At 42.1% G+C, this 13719-nt stretch overlaps 1 protein-coding gene across 6 annotated transcripts in view; it reads left to right on the top strand.

Annotated features, from left to right (window-relative positions):
- PACS2 (phosphofurin acidic cluster sorting protein 2) overlaps nt 1-13719 on the top strand; it is a 96832-nt gene that overhangs the window by 27099 nt on the left and 56014 nt on the right. For 3 of the 6 annotated variants that reach the window (XM_025192634.1, XM_025192638.1, XM_025192640.1), the window contains exons 6-11: nt 2095-2168; nt 3193-3273; nt 5539-5598; nt 7479-7636; nt 11502-11592; nt 13207-13284. In XM_025192634.1, coding sequence (XP_025048419.1) covers nt 2095-2168; nt 3193-3273; nt 5539-5598; nt 7479-7636; nt 11502-11592; nt 13207-13284 — 542 coding nt within the window. The remainder of the gene's footprint in view (nt 1-2094; nt 2169-3192; nt 3274-5538; nt 5599-7478; nt 7637-11501; nt 11593-13206; nt 13285-13719) is intronic. The other 3 variants (XM_025192635.1, XM_025192636.1, XM_025192637.1) reach the window with 3 other exon arrangements.

The following is a 13719-nucleotide window of genomic DNA, read 5'->3' on the forward strand; positions in this document are numbered from 1 at the left end:
ATGTGAACTTGAGTGAAATTCCAGCTGGAGTGAATGAGTTCCTTGGACAAGTCAATACCAGTTTTTGCTAGTCCTATAGCTAAAATTTATACCCGGTGAGAGAATTCTGAGGCAGGAATGTGAGTATAGGGTTACAGGACCAGGCCCTTGGTCTTGGATTCCCTGGTTTGTTGCACTATACACATTTTCCCATCATGAAGTAATTGTAGAAATCCCATTGTGGCGAGTCTGCTGGTGGTACCATCTATGATAGAGGCATTGCACTCTGAGCTTGCTACAATGTCTAAGTCGTATCTATTGACTCCTGTTCACCTCTTTAATAATGTTGTTTGGAACATATATTACCACAAGCCAATAGCAGGCTTGCTGTACATGATTCATAGATTGTTAGGGGTTGAAAAGGACCTCGCAAGATCATCGGGTCCAGCCCCTGATAAAAATATAAAGGAATTTTCTGCAGAAACAAAGTACAAACAGGAAGTGCACCCATCAGTTAAGAACCAGTACACAAATACAATGGTTGACCATGTGCTGACTCTTCTTTGCAAAGTTTTGGGGATGTGTGAGAATTTAAGGGAATAGAGATCTACCAGGGAATGATGGCACTCTTTAGTGTCCATGTCGCTGTTATGGGTAAATTATCTTGGGCAGGTACACTGGAAATTCTCCATTTAAGGTAAATGGACAAAGATGCATTTCTGCTTTTCATTGGCCACTTATGAGTTCCTTTTTTAAAATAAGGTAGGGAGGAGGATGGGGGACAAGTACTTTCTCATTTGTACAGATTTCATGGCATGATCTGTAGTCTCTGGCATCTGTCATTGCTCACTTGCATAACTTTTAGTTAGTCCTGCACAAAATAAGCTACTCTTTGTAAATAGGCTTATAGTAAGATTCTGCAGTAATTGATATAGGACAGCCTTTATAGATTTTACATAAGATAATGTTCTGCTTTTTGTTATTATTGGCTATGAACTAGCTTTGTGAGCATACACCCTGGATGTTCAGTGAGTGCAGGAGATCTTAGTTTTCATACACATGAGTCTTCCTTTCACATGACATCTACTGAGTGACAGGATAATGTTTTCGTTCTGACCTCTAGATGAGAGGTGTAAGTGTGGAAAGCCAGGGCTTCCTGCTTGCAGAGATGCACCCTGGAGAATCCCCAGGATGCATCTCTGTAAGAGGGGAAAGCTGGGGGGTGCTTCTAGGGGTTGCGTGGTCCCATACTATGTGGGAATTCCTGGAGCACACAGGATTGGGCCCCTTAAGGCTTGGGAGCATCTGCCCAGAGCACCTGGAGAGCATTATGTTTACATTCTCACTCCATAAACCAAATAAACACCTTCTTCAGTAAAGCAGCAGAAACTGTTACCACCTTCCCACCCCACAAATTTTGGGCATTTGAGGTGTGACAAGGCACAGAGACATCTGTTTGCTTGGCCTTTGTGCCACTAAGAATTCTTATGGCAGCATAAAGATGACATCTGTTTCCACCTGTTATCTCTAGCAGCTTCACCTTCATGAGTGTTTTTTTTTTACTTTTATAGGCACTGTCCGTCACCTTAGAGTAGGGGTGTCAAACATATGGCCACAAGTGGGATCCAGCCTGCAAAACCTCTGTCGGGCCCCCTGGGCTACCGGCAGGCCAACAGAAGTTGCAGGGTGCGGCCTGCAGCAGAATCAGGGCCCTTTGGCTTTGCTGGGCATGACCATCAGTGGCAATAGCTATGCCCCTGGACTCGCTGCTGCCACCAGATACCTTGCTGCCAGAGTGGTCATTGCAGCAACCCTCACACCCTGGGCTGGCTCTGGCTGTAAGGAGCCCTGTGGTCTGATTCTGGCCTGGTGCCTCAGGCAAGTTTGATACTACTGCCTTAGAACATTTATTATTTCTCCAATCTCTTGGAAGTTCTGGCCTCTTCTGTATAGTGTAGCAAAGTAGTCGTCTCCTGAGACACCTCTGCTCTTTAACTTCAAGGATGCTAACCAGTGTGACTTAACATTTGTCCTCTGTACTCCAGAGAACTAAAGCCCTCCTGCTCCATTCTTTCTAAAGGGGATTTCACAAGGCTTTCTGCTCTTCCCTTACAGATAACTATTCTGAAGAAGAGTATGAGAGCTTCTCCTCTGAGCAAGAAGCTAGCGATGATGCTGTCCAGGGACAGGTACTATATGAGGAGCTGCTGTGCAATGAATTCCTTTTTTTTTTTTTTTTTTTTTTTAAGAAGGGCTTCAATTCAACAATGATAGAGAGGCCGTGCTTAACTTTAAACTGTATACCTAAATGATCCAAAAGTAACACCCAGCATTTGGCTCTGAAGGACAAGCTATCTGCAATGACAAGGCTAAAGCCAAAACATGCAATACTGTGTTTTTCATATTGTGGTTTGTTGGAAGCTCTTATGAGTTCAACCTTTTTTTTTTTTTTTTTTTTTTTTTTAAACACCTGACTGGTATCCAATACAGAGAACTTATACAAATTTTCTTTCTCTTAGTAATTAATGCTGATCAACTTCAAAACATATGGTTAAAATAGTAAATGTATTAAAAAGAAAGGATTGAAGGAACCTTATAGGAGTACAAACAGTTGCATCCTAACCGCTTATATCATTATTATTCCAAATCAGTATAAATGAATCTGTCCGTACTCTCATCACTAGGATGAATGGGGTGAATTTATACCACCCAGGGCTGCTGTTCTTAGCTCCATGCAAACCCAGTTCCCTATTTTAGAGACATTCTTTGCCATTATAGCAGTCAGAGTCTGTCTCAAGTGAACGTTGAGAATATAAAGAAAGAGAGTAGTTTTGGGGAAGCACTAGCATATAGCATAGTGACATGTACCAGCTGTTTGAGCTCTGGCTGGTGAGTAACATATTGCATCCCTAGGGCTGAATGTTCTGACTTAGCTCTTTCTCATTCCTGAATGAACACAACCCCAGTCTCTGGCTTGTTCCCTCTGTTCTGAACCCAAGGTTATGTATGTTCCCTCTACAGCCCTTCCAATCCCTACTGACAAGACCTACAAGTACGCGGTCTGATCTGTACTCTCCCCACCCCTGCTGTATATGGCCACATACTGTTAAACTCCCTGATGCATAAAATGCTGCATAAAGGAAGCATTGTGCGAAACAGCTCTTGTGTTTTCCTGAGGCAGGTGTAAAGACCAGACTTTCTTTTCCTGTTCAGGATTTGGACGATGATGAATATGAGCTGGGGAAGCCAAAGAAGCAGCGGAGATCGATAGTAAGAACGACGTCCATAACCAGGGTCGGTGGAAATTAGTTTTACTAACACTGTGAAGGGGTTTTGGCCAGGATGTGCATGCCTTCCAGGGAGCTACAGAGCTAGACCTACAGTGAGCCCAATGGCAAGATCAGAATTCTTTGTGCAAGGGGGGGAATCCTTAAAAGGAAGTGAGCCAAGAACCCACCAAATTACTGTGGAATTGTGGGGGAGGGTGACCTTGGCTATACATATATGTTTGCTACCTCTAAGAGGAGAGAGCTCGGGTGAAAAGCAGCCATGAGTCCCATGTACATACAAGGCCTCACTTGTAGCCCTCAGTGGAGCAGAGACTTTGTTGGTCCCTCTGCACAGGGTTGAATTGCATTCCTAGAAGAGGGTTTCAGAGTGGACCAGGCAAATCAAACGTGGGACAGGAAATGGGCCCAGTTAATAAAAGAGATCAACATTTATGGAAGTGTTCAGTCCAGGTTGAAGAAATCTGCCTGTGCTGTTGGATTGTTCGGTAAATAATTGGCGGTACCAGACTATCATTAACTGCATGTTTGGGCATCCTTCGCTTGAGCATGGAACCAGAACTTCTGCCTTGGATTGTTCATTACCTGTGCAGTTTTGATGTTGCCTGAACATAACTTTATTTTGCTTACGATAATACTGAACATATTAGTAACTTCAGCCACCTCGGCTGCAGAAAACATGGAATAAATTGGATTGACCACTAAACCTACTCTTGGTTGAAAAAAAAATCTACCTTTGTTACTAAGTGTTTTTAACATCCAAACTTCCTGAGGACATCTGGAATCAGGCCTAATATGGCTGGAATTTGCCATCCAAAGACAGTCCCTTAAGTATGGATCAGAAAAATGACAAGTTTTAGGATCTTTTGACAGTCTGTGACTGACCAGGACAACATACAAGTCCCTGAACACTGGAATATGCAGCTTTCTTTGTTTTTCACAAGAAAACAACTTATTTCTAGCCTTGGCAGCTAAGTAGATCTGGAAACCTGCAGTGCCTCAACTGATAGAAAAAGCAGCTTCCTTGAGTTTTTCTGTTCTCTCTTTTCTGTAAGGGAGCATCCTTACCTCTGGTAAAACTAAGACAAACTATTTCAGAGGTAGAGAGATACTTGAGGAGGTGGGGGAAAGAGGGCAAGGAAAGGAAAAGGTGGGAAAAGAAAGAAAGAAGTTTCAAGCTGCTTTTCACAAGCACCCAGAATACACAGACGTAAAAAGCAGGGAGTGGAATTATTAACTTGGATTTACCATTTGGAGTTAAAGGCCAAGCTGTTTGTGACCAGGATGGTCTTCCCTAGAGTTATGCCAGTGAACAGTCTGTATCAAGGCTCTTCCTTCACTTGTGTTCTGTCCTTATGCCACCTTGAGCATGTAGTCGCAAAAACAGACAGCTTGCATTTCCTGAGTCTTGGTAAGCATTCACTGTTTTGAGGAGGACTGTATAAGGCTTCCAGTAGAAATTAAGCAAAACTCAGCACTTGGAGTTTTAATGATTTGAGTCAGCAGCACGTGTATATAGGAGGAGGTTGGACTGGATGTCTGTGGAGGTCCCTTCTGGCCCTACTTCTTTTTATGATTCTATGAACACTGACATTGAAGCTCAGCCAAACCAAAAAACATCTTTTCAGTCCCTCCAAGTTTGCTACAGCTCTTCTTGTAAAGCCGTAATGAACTACAGATCCTTGCTATGGAAATGGCTTTCTAGTCATCCACTTGAGAGGGAGAGGAAAGGGGGAGCCTCCCTCAATTAAGACTTAGCGTAAAGAAATAACTGATTACTGAGAGAAAGCATTGTTCCCTTATATCTGTACCCTGGAACCAAGCAAAACTACTTCTTTGGCTCATGTAGGTACATAAGAAGGCAGAAGAAGGGCCTGCTGTATCTAGCTGATTAGTTTATAGCAAGCCCTTAGTCAGCTTGTGACTAACTGGCAGGCTAAAGTTTGGGGCTTTCCACTAAATACATAAACACAAGGCTGGCCAAGTGCATTTGGGAGCCAGTTGAGCTATAAGGGCTGGGACTAAGCTGGTGCAAACCCAGGATGTCATGTCCCCTTATTTAGAATGGGATCCTGCTCTGTTTGGTAAGTGATATACATCTTACAAGGAAAAGCAGCAGTACTCCTTGGTTTGGAGTGTAGTTCAACTGCTTGGAGGATGTTGCTTTGGTACAGCTGCTTTAAATGTGGTGGTGCTGCTGGCCACCAGCAAGGGATTTTATTTATTTATTTACTCATGCCATATTCACATAGAAGTGTTTTTTGACTTACAGCAACAAAACTTCAAACAGAAAGTGGTGGCGTTGCTGAGAAGGTTCAAAGTGTCTGATGAAGTAAGTGAGGAAATGCACATTTACACTGCAATTTTTTTAAACTGCTTTTGATGGTATTTTGCTTAATTGGCTTATTTCCTGCATTTTTTTAAATTTGCGCTCTCTTTTTTTCTTGCTTCCATTTTTGTTTTTAATCATGCAATTGGAAGTGTCCCAAGATCGCAAGAGACCTTGGCCTAAATGCTATTGTTCTACTTGGCTCCTGTATATGGCTGCCTGGGGACTAATTTTTAAAATGCCATCAAAAGTGGCATACAACTGGCATGCATTTTTGCTAACAGATCTCAGCAAACACTTTAGGCTAAGTACAGACGTTTGGGGAGGTTCAATCAGGTTCAAATTGGGTTTCAAGTGGCTGCCCAATTTAAACTTAGCTTGTCTTGGTGCTGATCTTACACTTACAGACCCAGTCTCAGTGCCTGGAAATCTGTCTAAACCTGTAACTGTATAGAGATTCCATCCACACAAACCAGTTTAAAAATTGTAGAACCTGGTTTAAAATGAACCTGGATCTTTGTAGTATCAGATTAATTAGATTTAGGTTAATCTGGTGCATGGAACTTCTGGCCACTTCCCTTGGGCAACCCCAGGGCTGGGAAAACCCAGCCACTGGCCCCAGCCCTGGGGCTGCTCTTTTCACTCCCCCCCTCCCTTCCCCCATGCATTGGTCTGTTTTTGGGGATTTTTTTGGTCTGCTCCCCAACCCCCTGCCCCATCCCCCAGTTAGCCCTCTCAACCCGTCATACAAGCCACTCTGGGCACAGCTGCTTTTATCAATGTTTGCTGCTGTTGGAGCCAAGCAGGTAAGTCCCAGTGGCGGGAGGGGGGGGTGTAGATTTGCTGGGGGGTGACCCCACCAGACTCCCCCCTGTCCCCCCCAGTTCATGCCTGCTCCCAATCCCCTGGCGGACCCCCAACCGCCTCACTAGCCCTTCCCATCTTGATTTTCCTGATACCAGGCATCCATTTTGAATCTGTTTAATTTCCCCCTAATGCCACAGATGTCTGTTCTTAGCCTTATGATCACAAACTAGTGCATGCATATGTGACCCTTTTAAAGACCTTTTATGCTTATTAAGTTTGGTTGCAGCTTGTTTTCTTCATACTATAAAAGTTGAATGGACTATGCAGAGTTTTCATGGAATCATCTACCAAATATGTATATAATGAAAAATTAGACCATTTGAAGAAAAATACAGAAGACTAAGAAACTTACTTTGAAAAAAAGCAGACGCAACACAGCAGCTTGGACTGTACAGTTGCTCTTAGGAAGAGGCCAAATAAGGTCCTCGGAAGTGTACTTGCTTTATTTTAACAAGTGCTGTCAATTCCTTTTGGTCCTGCATATGAAAGGAAGCTCATGAGTTTGTGTTAGATCCTTGTCCAGTTTGCAGATAAAACAGTGAACTTAGTCAGAAGGAGCTGCAGTCATCTGGTGAAGGTTGGGTTATGCTCTTGAGAGGACAAAGTGCCTACATGTTCCACTTCTGATAGTGGGACCCACTTTCGAATATTCTGTTATGTTTATAAACGTAGTGAACCGATATTGTAATAAGTTATAGTGTTTTCTATGCATCTTTAAGCTCTCAGGTAAATCAGTTCCTTAACCATACTTTTTTACTAACCATGCTTAACCATTTACTGAATGCATTGCTCATTTTTTTGAACATGTTTAAAATTGGCATTAATCTCTACAAACTAAAAAAGAAACCCACATACAGAGCATGGCCCCAGAATTGGTCTGTGAAAGGTGCCTGACTTTGGTTATCAACCCGAAATACCAACCTCCCGCACTGCAGTAACTGTGTGAATAGAGGTGTGGAATCAGTCTTCTAGCTATTAAAGCAATGCCTTGTTTTATCCATATGTTCTATGCTTAGGTTCTGGATTCAGAGCAGGACCCAGCAGAGCACATCCCAGAAGCTGAGGAAGACTTGGACCTTCTGTATGATACACTGGATATTGAAAACCCCAGTGACAGTGGTCCTGAAATGGAAGACGATGATAGCGTCCTCAGCACTCCTAAACCAAAGTTAAAGTAAGTATGGGGGGGGGCGTGAATGTCTAGTAAAAATTTGGTATAGCTTTGCTACAAGAGAAATCAATTGGTCCAGAGATTGAGCAGTTTAACTAAATGCTTCTCAGCATCCACTTCCTGTCAGGCATTTGGAATCTGAGAGTAAAGAAGGGGAAGGATAAGGATTCAACCCACTTCTATACAGCTTATAGCTGCAGGTCACATGTGTGCCATTCATACTTCTATCTTTTCCTCCTTGATGTGACAATAGAGAGCAGCACTTATTGTAATCACAGCTTGAAAGACTTGAATAGAAGAGAGTTATATGTCTTATGCCTGACAGCCCTTCTCTCCCTAGAGCCTATTAAATGCTCTTTCAGGTCTTTTCCATAATGTGCCAAATGCAGGATGGATCTACATTGTCTGTTTAGACTTTTGCCTGATGTGCCAAAATATCTACTGACAATAAGGGGAACTGAGAGCCATATAAACGCATCACTTCCCCCTGCATGGGAAGAGGAAGAGAGAGGCACTAAAAAGAGTGGCAGATTTGATCTCAGGGAGGAGAGGGGCTAAGACACATGTCAGTTTTTCTTCAAAACAGCTGGAGAGGCCTTATCTGGGAGGAAGGTTTTCAACAGGAGATCAAAAGCAGGCAATGAGCAAATGGTATTGTGGAAAGTAATGAGGCAGAAGCATTTGGTAAATGGTGAAGAAGATGTGACTATAGCTTATGAAGATGGACCCCTGGTAGCTTTTTGAACTAGGTAGTTTGTGTCAAGTGTTTTCATGAAAGCAAATCAGAGTTGGGGTGGTAAATGACTTGACTGCTTATAGCGAAATGCAGATCATTTAATAATCTGGAGCAGCTGGATATACATCTTTAATGTAATCAAATACTAGGTTTTGCATTTTGGAACCTAAACCCTTAAAGATTGGGGCACTGAATCATGGAAACATGACTGGAAAGGATGATGGGGCAGTGGTAGATCCCTTGAGGTCTTGTGCTTAGTTGAGTGGTGCGGTGATTTAAGAGACCAGTTTTGTCCTAGTATATGAATAGTGAAATATTGTTTAAATTGGGAGTAGGCACGCAGAGGCATTTTGCTTGGCACATGTGCCTTGGAGCTGGGGCTGCACTGCCACAACAAGGGTCAGGCTTCTTCTGGCTCCCCCCACCATCCATCCCTAGTATGCCAGTGTTTTGCTAGTTGAGGATGCAGGTGTTTTTGACACTCTACCCAAAATGTTGCCAACACTTGGTTTAAGTGGAAGAAGATACTGTGTCTACATGAAGTGTTTGGAGACCACTTTTGCAGTATTGTTCATACCAGAACTGGAAACCTACCTTTAAGAGGATGTTAAAAACTTGGTATATGTCTAGAGCTGACTTTTGCAGGAAATATACCTCAAGTAAAACTAAAGCAGCTCAGTCCCAGAAACCATCACTGCATCTCATCTTAATGTTTTGGTAAACCAAGTTTCTACTTGGGGAGAATATTTGATGAGAGGGTCCCTTTTTAACATACCAAAAGGCACATGGGAAGCAATGGCTGGAAATCAAAGGAGATGAGGTGCTTTTTTTTTTTTTTTTAACACCAAAGATACTTTTAACCATCAAAGCAGATTACTGAATATTGTAGCTCATTCACAAGTGATGGGGCTTGATGCAGGCCTAAAGCATGAAGTTCTGTCATTGGTCCTCACAGGGGGTCAAACCAGAAGAATTTTATAGAAAGTGGAAAAATATCATGATTTAAAAAAATTTGTCAAGTTCAAATGCATTTTTAATTTGTTAATCATTTGGAAGAAAATGTTAAACCAGTGACCTCTTCTCAATTTAATTAATTTTAAAAACTTCTCTTATAAAAACTCAAGGCAAGCTTCTTTAACCTTTTAGGTCATGCATTATAGATATGGCACCTTGTCATCTACTACATTACATAGCTGTATCTTTTTTAATAGAGTGAATGTATTTGTCAGAACATCTGTATTCCTGGTTTTGTTGTGCCCAGGGGTTTTGCATTAATTTAGCTTTGGTTTCAGGTTAGCAGAAATGCTTGGTTTACTTCTGTGGTTGATTTGTCAACCATCTGATGTCTTTCAGAGTGTAGCTCCTAGGGTAGACTTCAGAAAGTAATGCTGAGAGAGAATATGGTATTTTCCAATTAAAAACTACCATGTTCTTTCAGATAACAATGCACTTGAATGTAGGATGTAGCCACTCTTTCTGACTCTGTAAGAAAAACAAATTAACAGACACATCTGTGAAGCATATAAAAGTTTTTAAATTCAGAATTAAAATTCAAGCAAACCATTCTTAGAAGAAGCATTTAATGTCTGAATGTGTCTTTGTGTTCTTCAAAATTCCAATTTTCATTCAAGGATTTCTGACTTACTAAATGATTAATCAGGATTTATATACCATGTTATAACAGAGTGAAAAAGGCTAGAAATCAAGGATCTGAATAAATCTAGATTAAGCAGTAGAAATGCATTTATGTGCATAGTTACAGCTTCTCTGCTTCGTTCACGAAAATGGCAGAATCTTGTATAAAAGCTGTAGGCATATATAACCTATCCACTTGTCATGTTCTAACCGTCATGCTAAACAGCAAGAATGAACTTTTAGTTACTTACCCAAAGTTTGTATGAAAAAAAATTAAAATAGATTTTATTTCAATTTGGTGATTGTATGTATGGGATCATGATTGAAGCTTGTGTTCTTAAATGAATATATCCTGTTGTGATAGTTCCTGCTTGCCTTAACATCTCTTATATCTGTAGTAGAGCAAAGTCTCTGCCATTTTTAGACTGTCTCCAGGAGGAACCAGAGTTTCAGGCACAGGATTGGGAGAAGCATAAAGGAGCAGGAGAGAGTAGTAGTGAGAACAGGGAATTTGCACTGCAGTGGAGCATAGAAATACCCAACTAGGTCTGAAGTAGTAGTTCATATGATAGTAGTCTAGCCAGAGCAGCATGTTACTTGGTGCAGGCTGACTTGACCTAGTTCTCAGTGTGGCTTTGGGACACCAATGTAAGAGAGGAAAGAGGCTTTCCAAGAATAAGGTATTTGGGGGAGAGGGGATAAGAGTCAGAATTCTCTTGGAGGGAAAGGATGTTTAGGAATATCCAGGTAAAGGAGTAGTGGTTACAACCACGTAGTACAAACATCAAAGGAAGAAGGAGATCATGAAGGAGAGGACTTGTGAGTTACAAGGAAGGAAAAGAGGCAGTTTCTCCATATCCCTCCCTCCCCACCCTTTCCCCCACCAAAGGTCACACACTCTTCCTGGTAAATAATTCAGGGTGGGAAGGAGAACGCCAGAGAGAAGCATGGTTAAGGATCCCTAGGTTTGCTAAATACACACTGAGAATGGAGGCTGGGGCAGGTAGTGGTGAGCTGTGATCACCTTGATAGAGGGAGAAGAGGATGGTGAGGGAAGGTGCAGTAGGGACAAACATGATAGATTGTCTTTGAGGAGGATTTGGAACAGAGTGAATTCAGGGAGGGCTGATGTCACCAACATGGCCTGTTGCAAGGTGAAGACAGGTGTGGACATGTAAGGAGAGAGAAGGAAGGAGAGGATAGAGCTGGCTTTCCCACCCCCGTGCTTTGTAAATAAGCACCCATTGTAAGAACAGCCCTACTAGGTCCTGCAGTGGCTCAGTGACAGAGTAAGGGGAAAACATGTATTCTGACTCCCATTCCTAGTAATCTTTCTTTTCCATGATCCCATCAACCCAAGTGGGAAGTGCTAACAAACCCCACTTAAACCCGTGAGACCATCCAAAAACTGAGTGCCTTTGCATGACTTGATGCTGCAGTCCTGGCCACAAACATCTCAAAAGTGCATCATCATGTTTTCTGCTCATTTTGTTTTAGACCTTACTTTGAAGGCCTGTCACACTCCAGCTCCCAGACAGAAATTGGTAGCATCCACAGTGTCCGGAGCCAGAGAGAGCCCTCCAGTCCTGTAAGTCATATTTCTAGGGTAGTATTTATCTACAGGTGATAGTACTATTTATCTGCAGGTGATAGTACAATAAACAGCAGGGATTACTGTGTCCACCTGAACAGCGTTGTTGCATTGTAAATTAACATGTCAGTGAAAAAGATCAACCTGCCATGTAGCCAAATGTTCTTAGCCTTGAAGCTTGTGCTGTGCTGTCATTCTATGTGTATAACAAAATGCTAGGCGAAATGACCGCCATGTCAAGGAAAGAAGGTTCGATAGTTGGGGTTTTTTTGTTCTTTTCTGGCAGTGGGGAAGCAGATTCACATGCTGAGGTTGCTGCAGCATTAATGTAAATGTATTGCACATGTTGTAATAAACCTCCAGGGGAGTAAATGAGCCTAGATTCAATTCCACATTTAAGAAAAACAGGTAGCATTCCCTGTGTGTAGTGTGAACAAACTCATATGGTAGGAACCTTTGATCCTTGCAGGAAGGCATCTTCACAGCAGAGGAGTATAGTTGAAAACATTCCTGTAGCAATGTCTTCTGGAGTAGTGCATGCCCCATTTGTCCCCTTGGGGATGGGGTTGCGCAGAGGAAAGAGAACCATCTGAAGTAAATTTGGAAGTAGGTCCCATTCCTATTTCAAGATAATTCCTTGACTTCCATAGGCAGAGCTTGAAACTGCCTGCCTTGGTGTATATCATGTTATGCTTTGCTTATTAGTCAGGGATATTATTTTGATCCAGTTTTAGGGCATCTTTACACATGTAAGTGCCACAGCACCGGGCACTTTGTTGCTTGCAGTTGTGCAAGCGGTGAAATGCGCCTCAGCACGCAGAAAATGGCGACAGTCCACTTTTGAACTAAAACACATAGAAGGTGTTAGTTCAGGAGTGCACTGCTGCCGTTTTCTCCACACCAACATGCACTTTGCCACTTATACAACTGCAAGCAATGCGGCATCATGCGCATCAGCTCGTGTGTAGAGCAGACTTAATTAATCGAGTCTGTTCCAATGCGCCGGAGGCATGAAAATGTATGTATATAAATGCCCTTGGGTTTTAAATCTCTATTTAGAGACTGAATTCTCAGAGAGGCAGGTCTTAGTCCATTAAGGACCTTACTTAAGAACAGGATGTTGAGTTTGATCCAGGAGTATTCAAGAAACTAGTGGAGTTGGCAGAGCCCTGGGATAACGTTTCCATTACATGGAGGTGTGTAATCTCTGGAAGTGTTTAGTGTTTAACTCCAGGGTAATACTGTGATATGAAAACTGTTGCAAATAGCTCTGAGGGTATCTGAATCTCTGCAGGAATGGGAATGTTGTCTGTTGCTGTTTGCCAGGTTCTCTTGCATTACAACTTCATCTTTCAGTGCTTTAAAATTGCTTATTTCCATTAAATTTCTCTTATTACCTGCAGATGTTTCAGTTTTGAGTTCTTTAGCCAAGGATTTGGTAAGGTTACACCTTCATAAAAGGAAGCACTCCAGTTCTTGTATAAATACTACCCAACAACTCTGCGTTATAAACTATGTCCTGGAAGCAGCAGCTGCAAAATGCATCTCTACTGGAAGCATTGCATGCTTGCATGCACACACTATGCTTTCTGACTGCTGTCTCTTTCAAAGCAGGTAGAAGTGCCTGAAAAAGCAAAGAGTCTTGGAAGCAAGCATCCAAGCAACAGCATCTCTGACACTGTGTCTTACGTAAGTTTCAAAACTCGTTCTGTGATGTTCATCCTGGTAGTTTCAGTATTTGGATGCACTGTCTGGGATTTGTCCACCTCTGGGAGGCCAGTCTCTCTGAAAATGAGAGCTTCCCTAAGGGGCTGCACATTGCTACCCAAAATCACTAGTTACTTTTAGAAAAATCTTTGTGTCTTTGTTTCTTTTGCCAAGGGGAATGAATGAGGAACCAAAAAATTAGCATTAAGGTTGTGATGTCTCTTTGATATTGAATACTGAAATTCAGAAACTTTGTAGAGCTAAGGAGTTTCTTCTGGTGGTTGGCCTCAGCAGCAGTACTATTTCCCTTGCTCAATAAAACATGAAGGTGATTGATTTCTATTTATAGCCCATTTCAGATGCATGTAATGTGACTGAACTGTTGATGAGAGAGAACACTGAATTTTTAGAATTCCA

Source organism: Alligator sinensis, unplaced genomic scaffold, assembly GCF_000455745.1.
Source record: "Alligator sinensis unplaced genomic scaffold, ASM45574v1 scaffold647_1, whole genome shotgun sequence".
NCBI lineage: Eukaryota > Metazoa > Chordata > Crocodylia > Alligatoridae > Alligator > Alligator sinensis.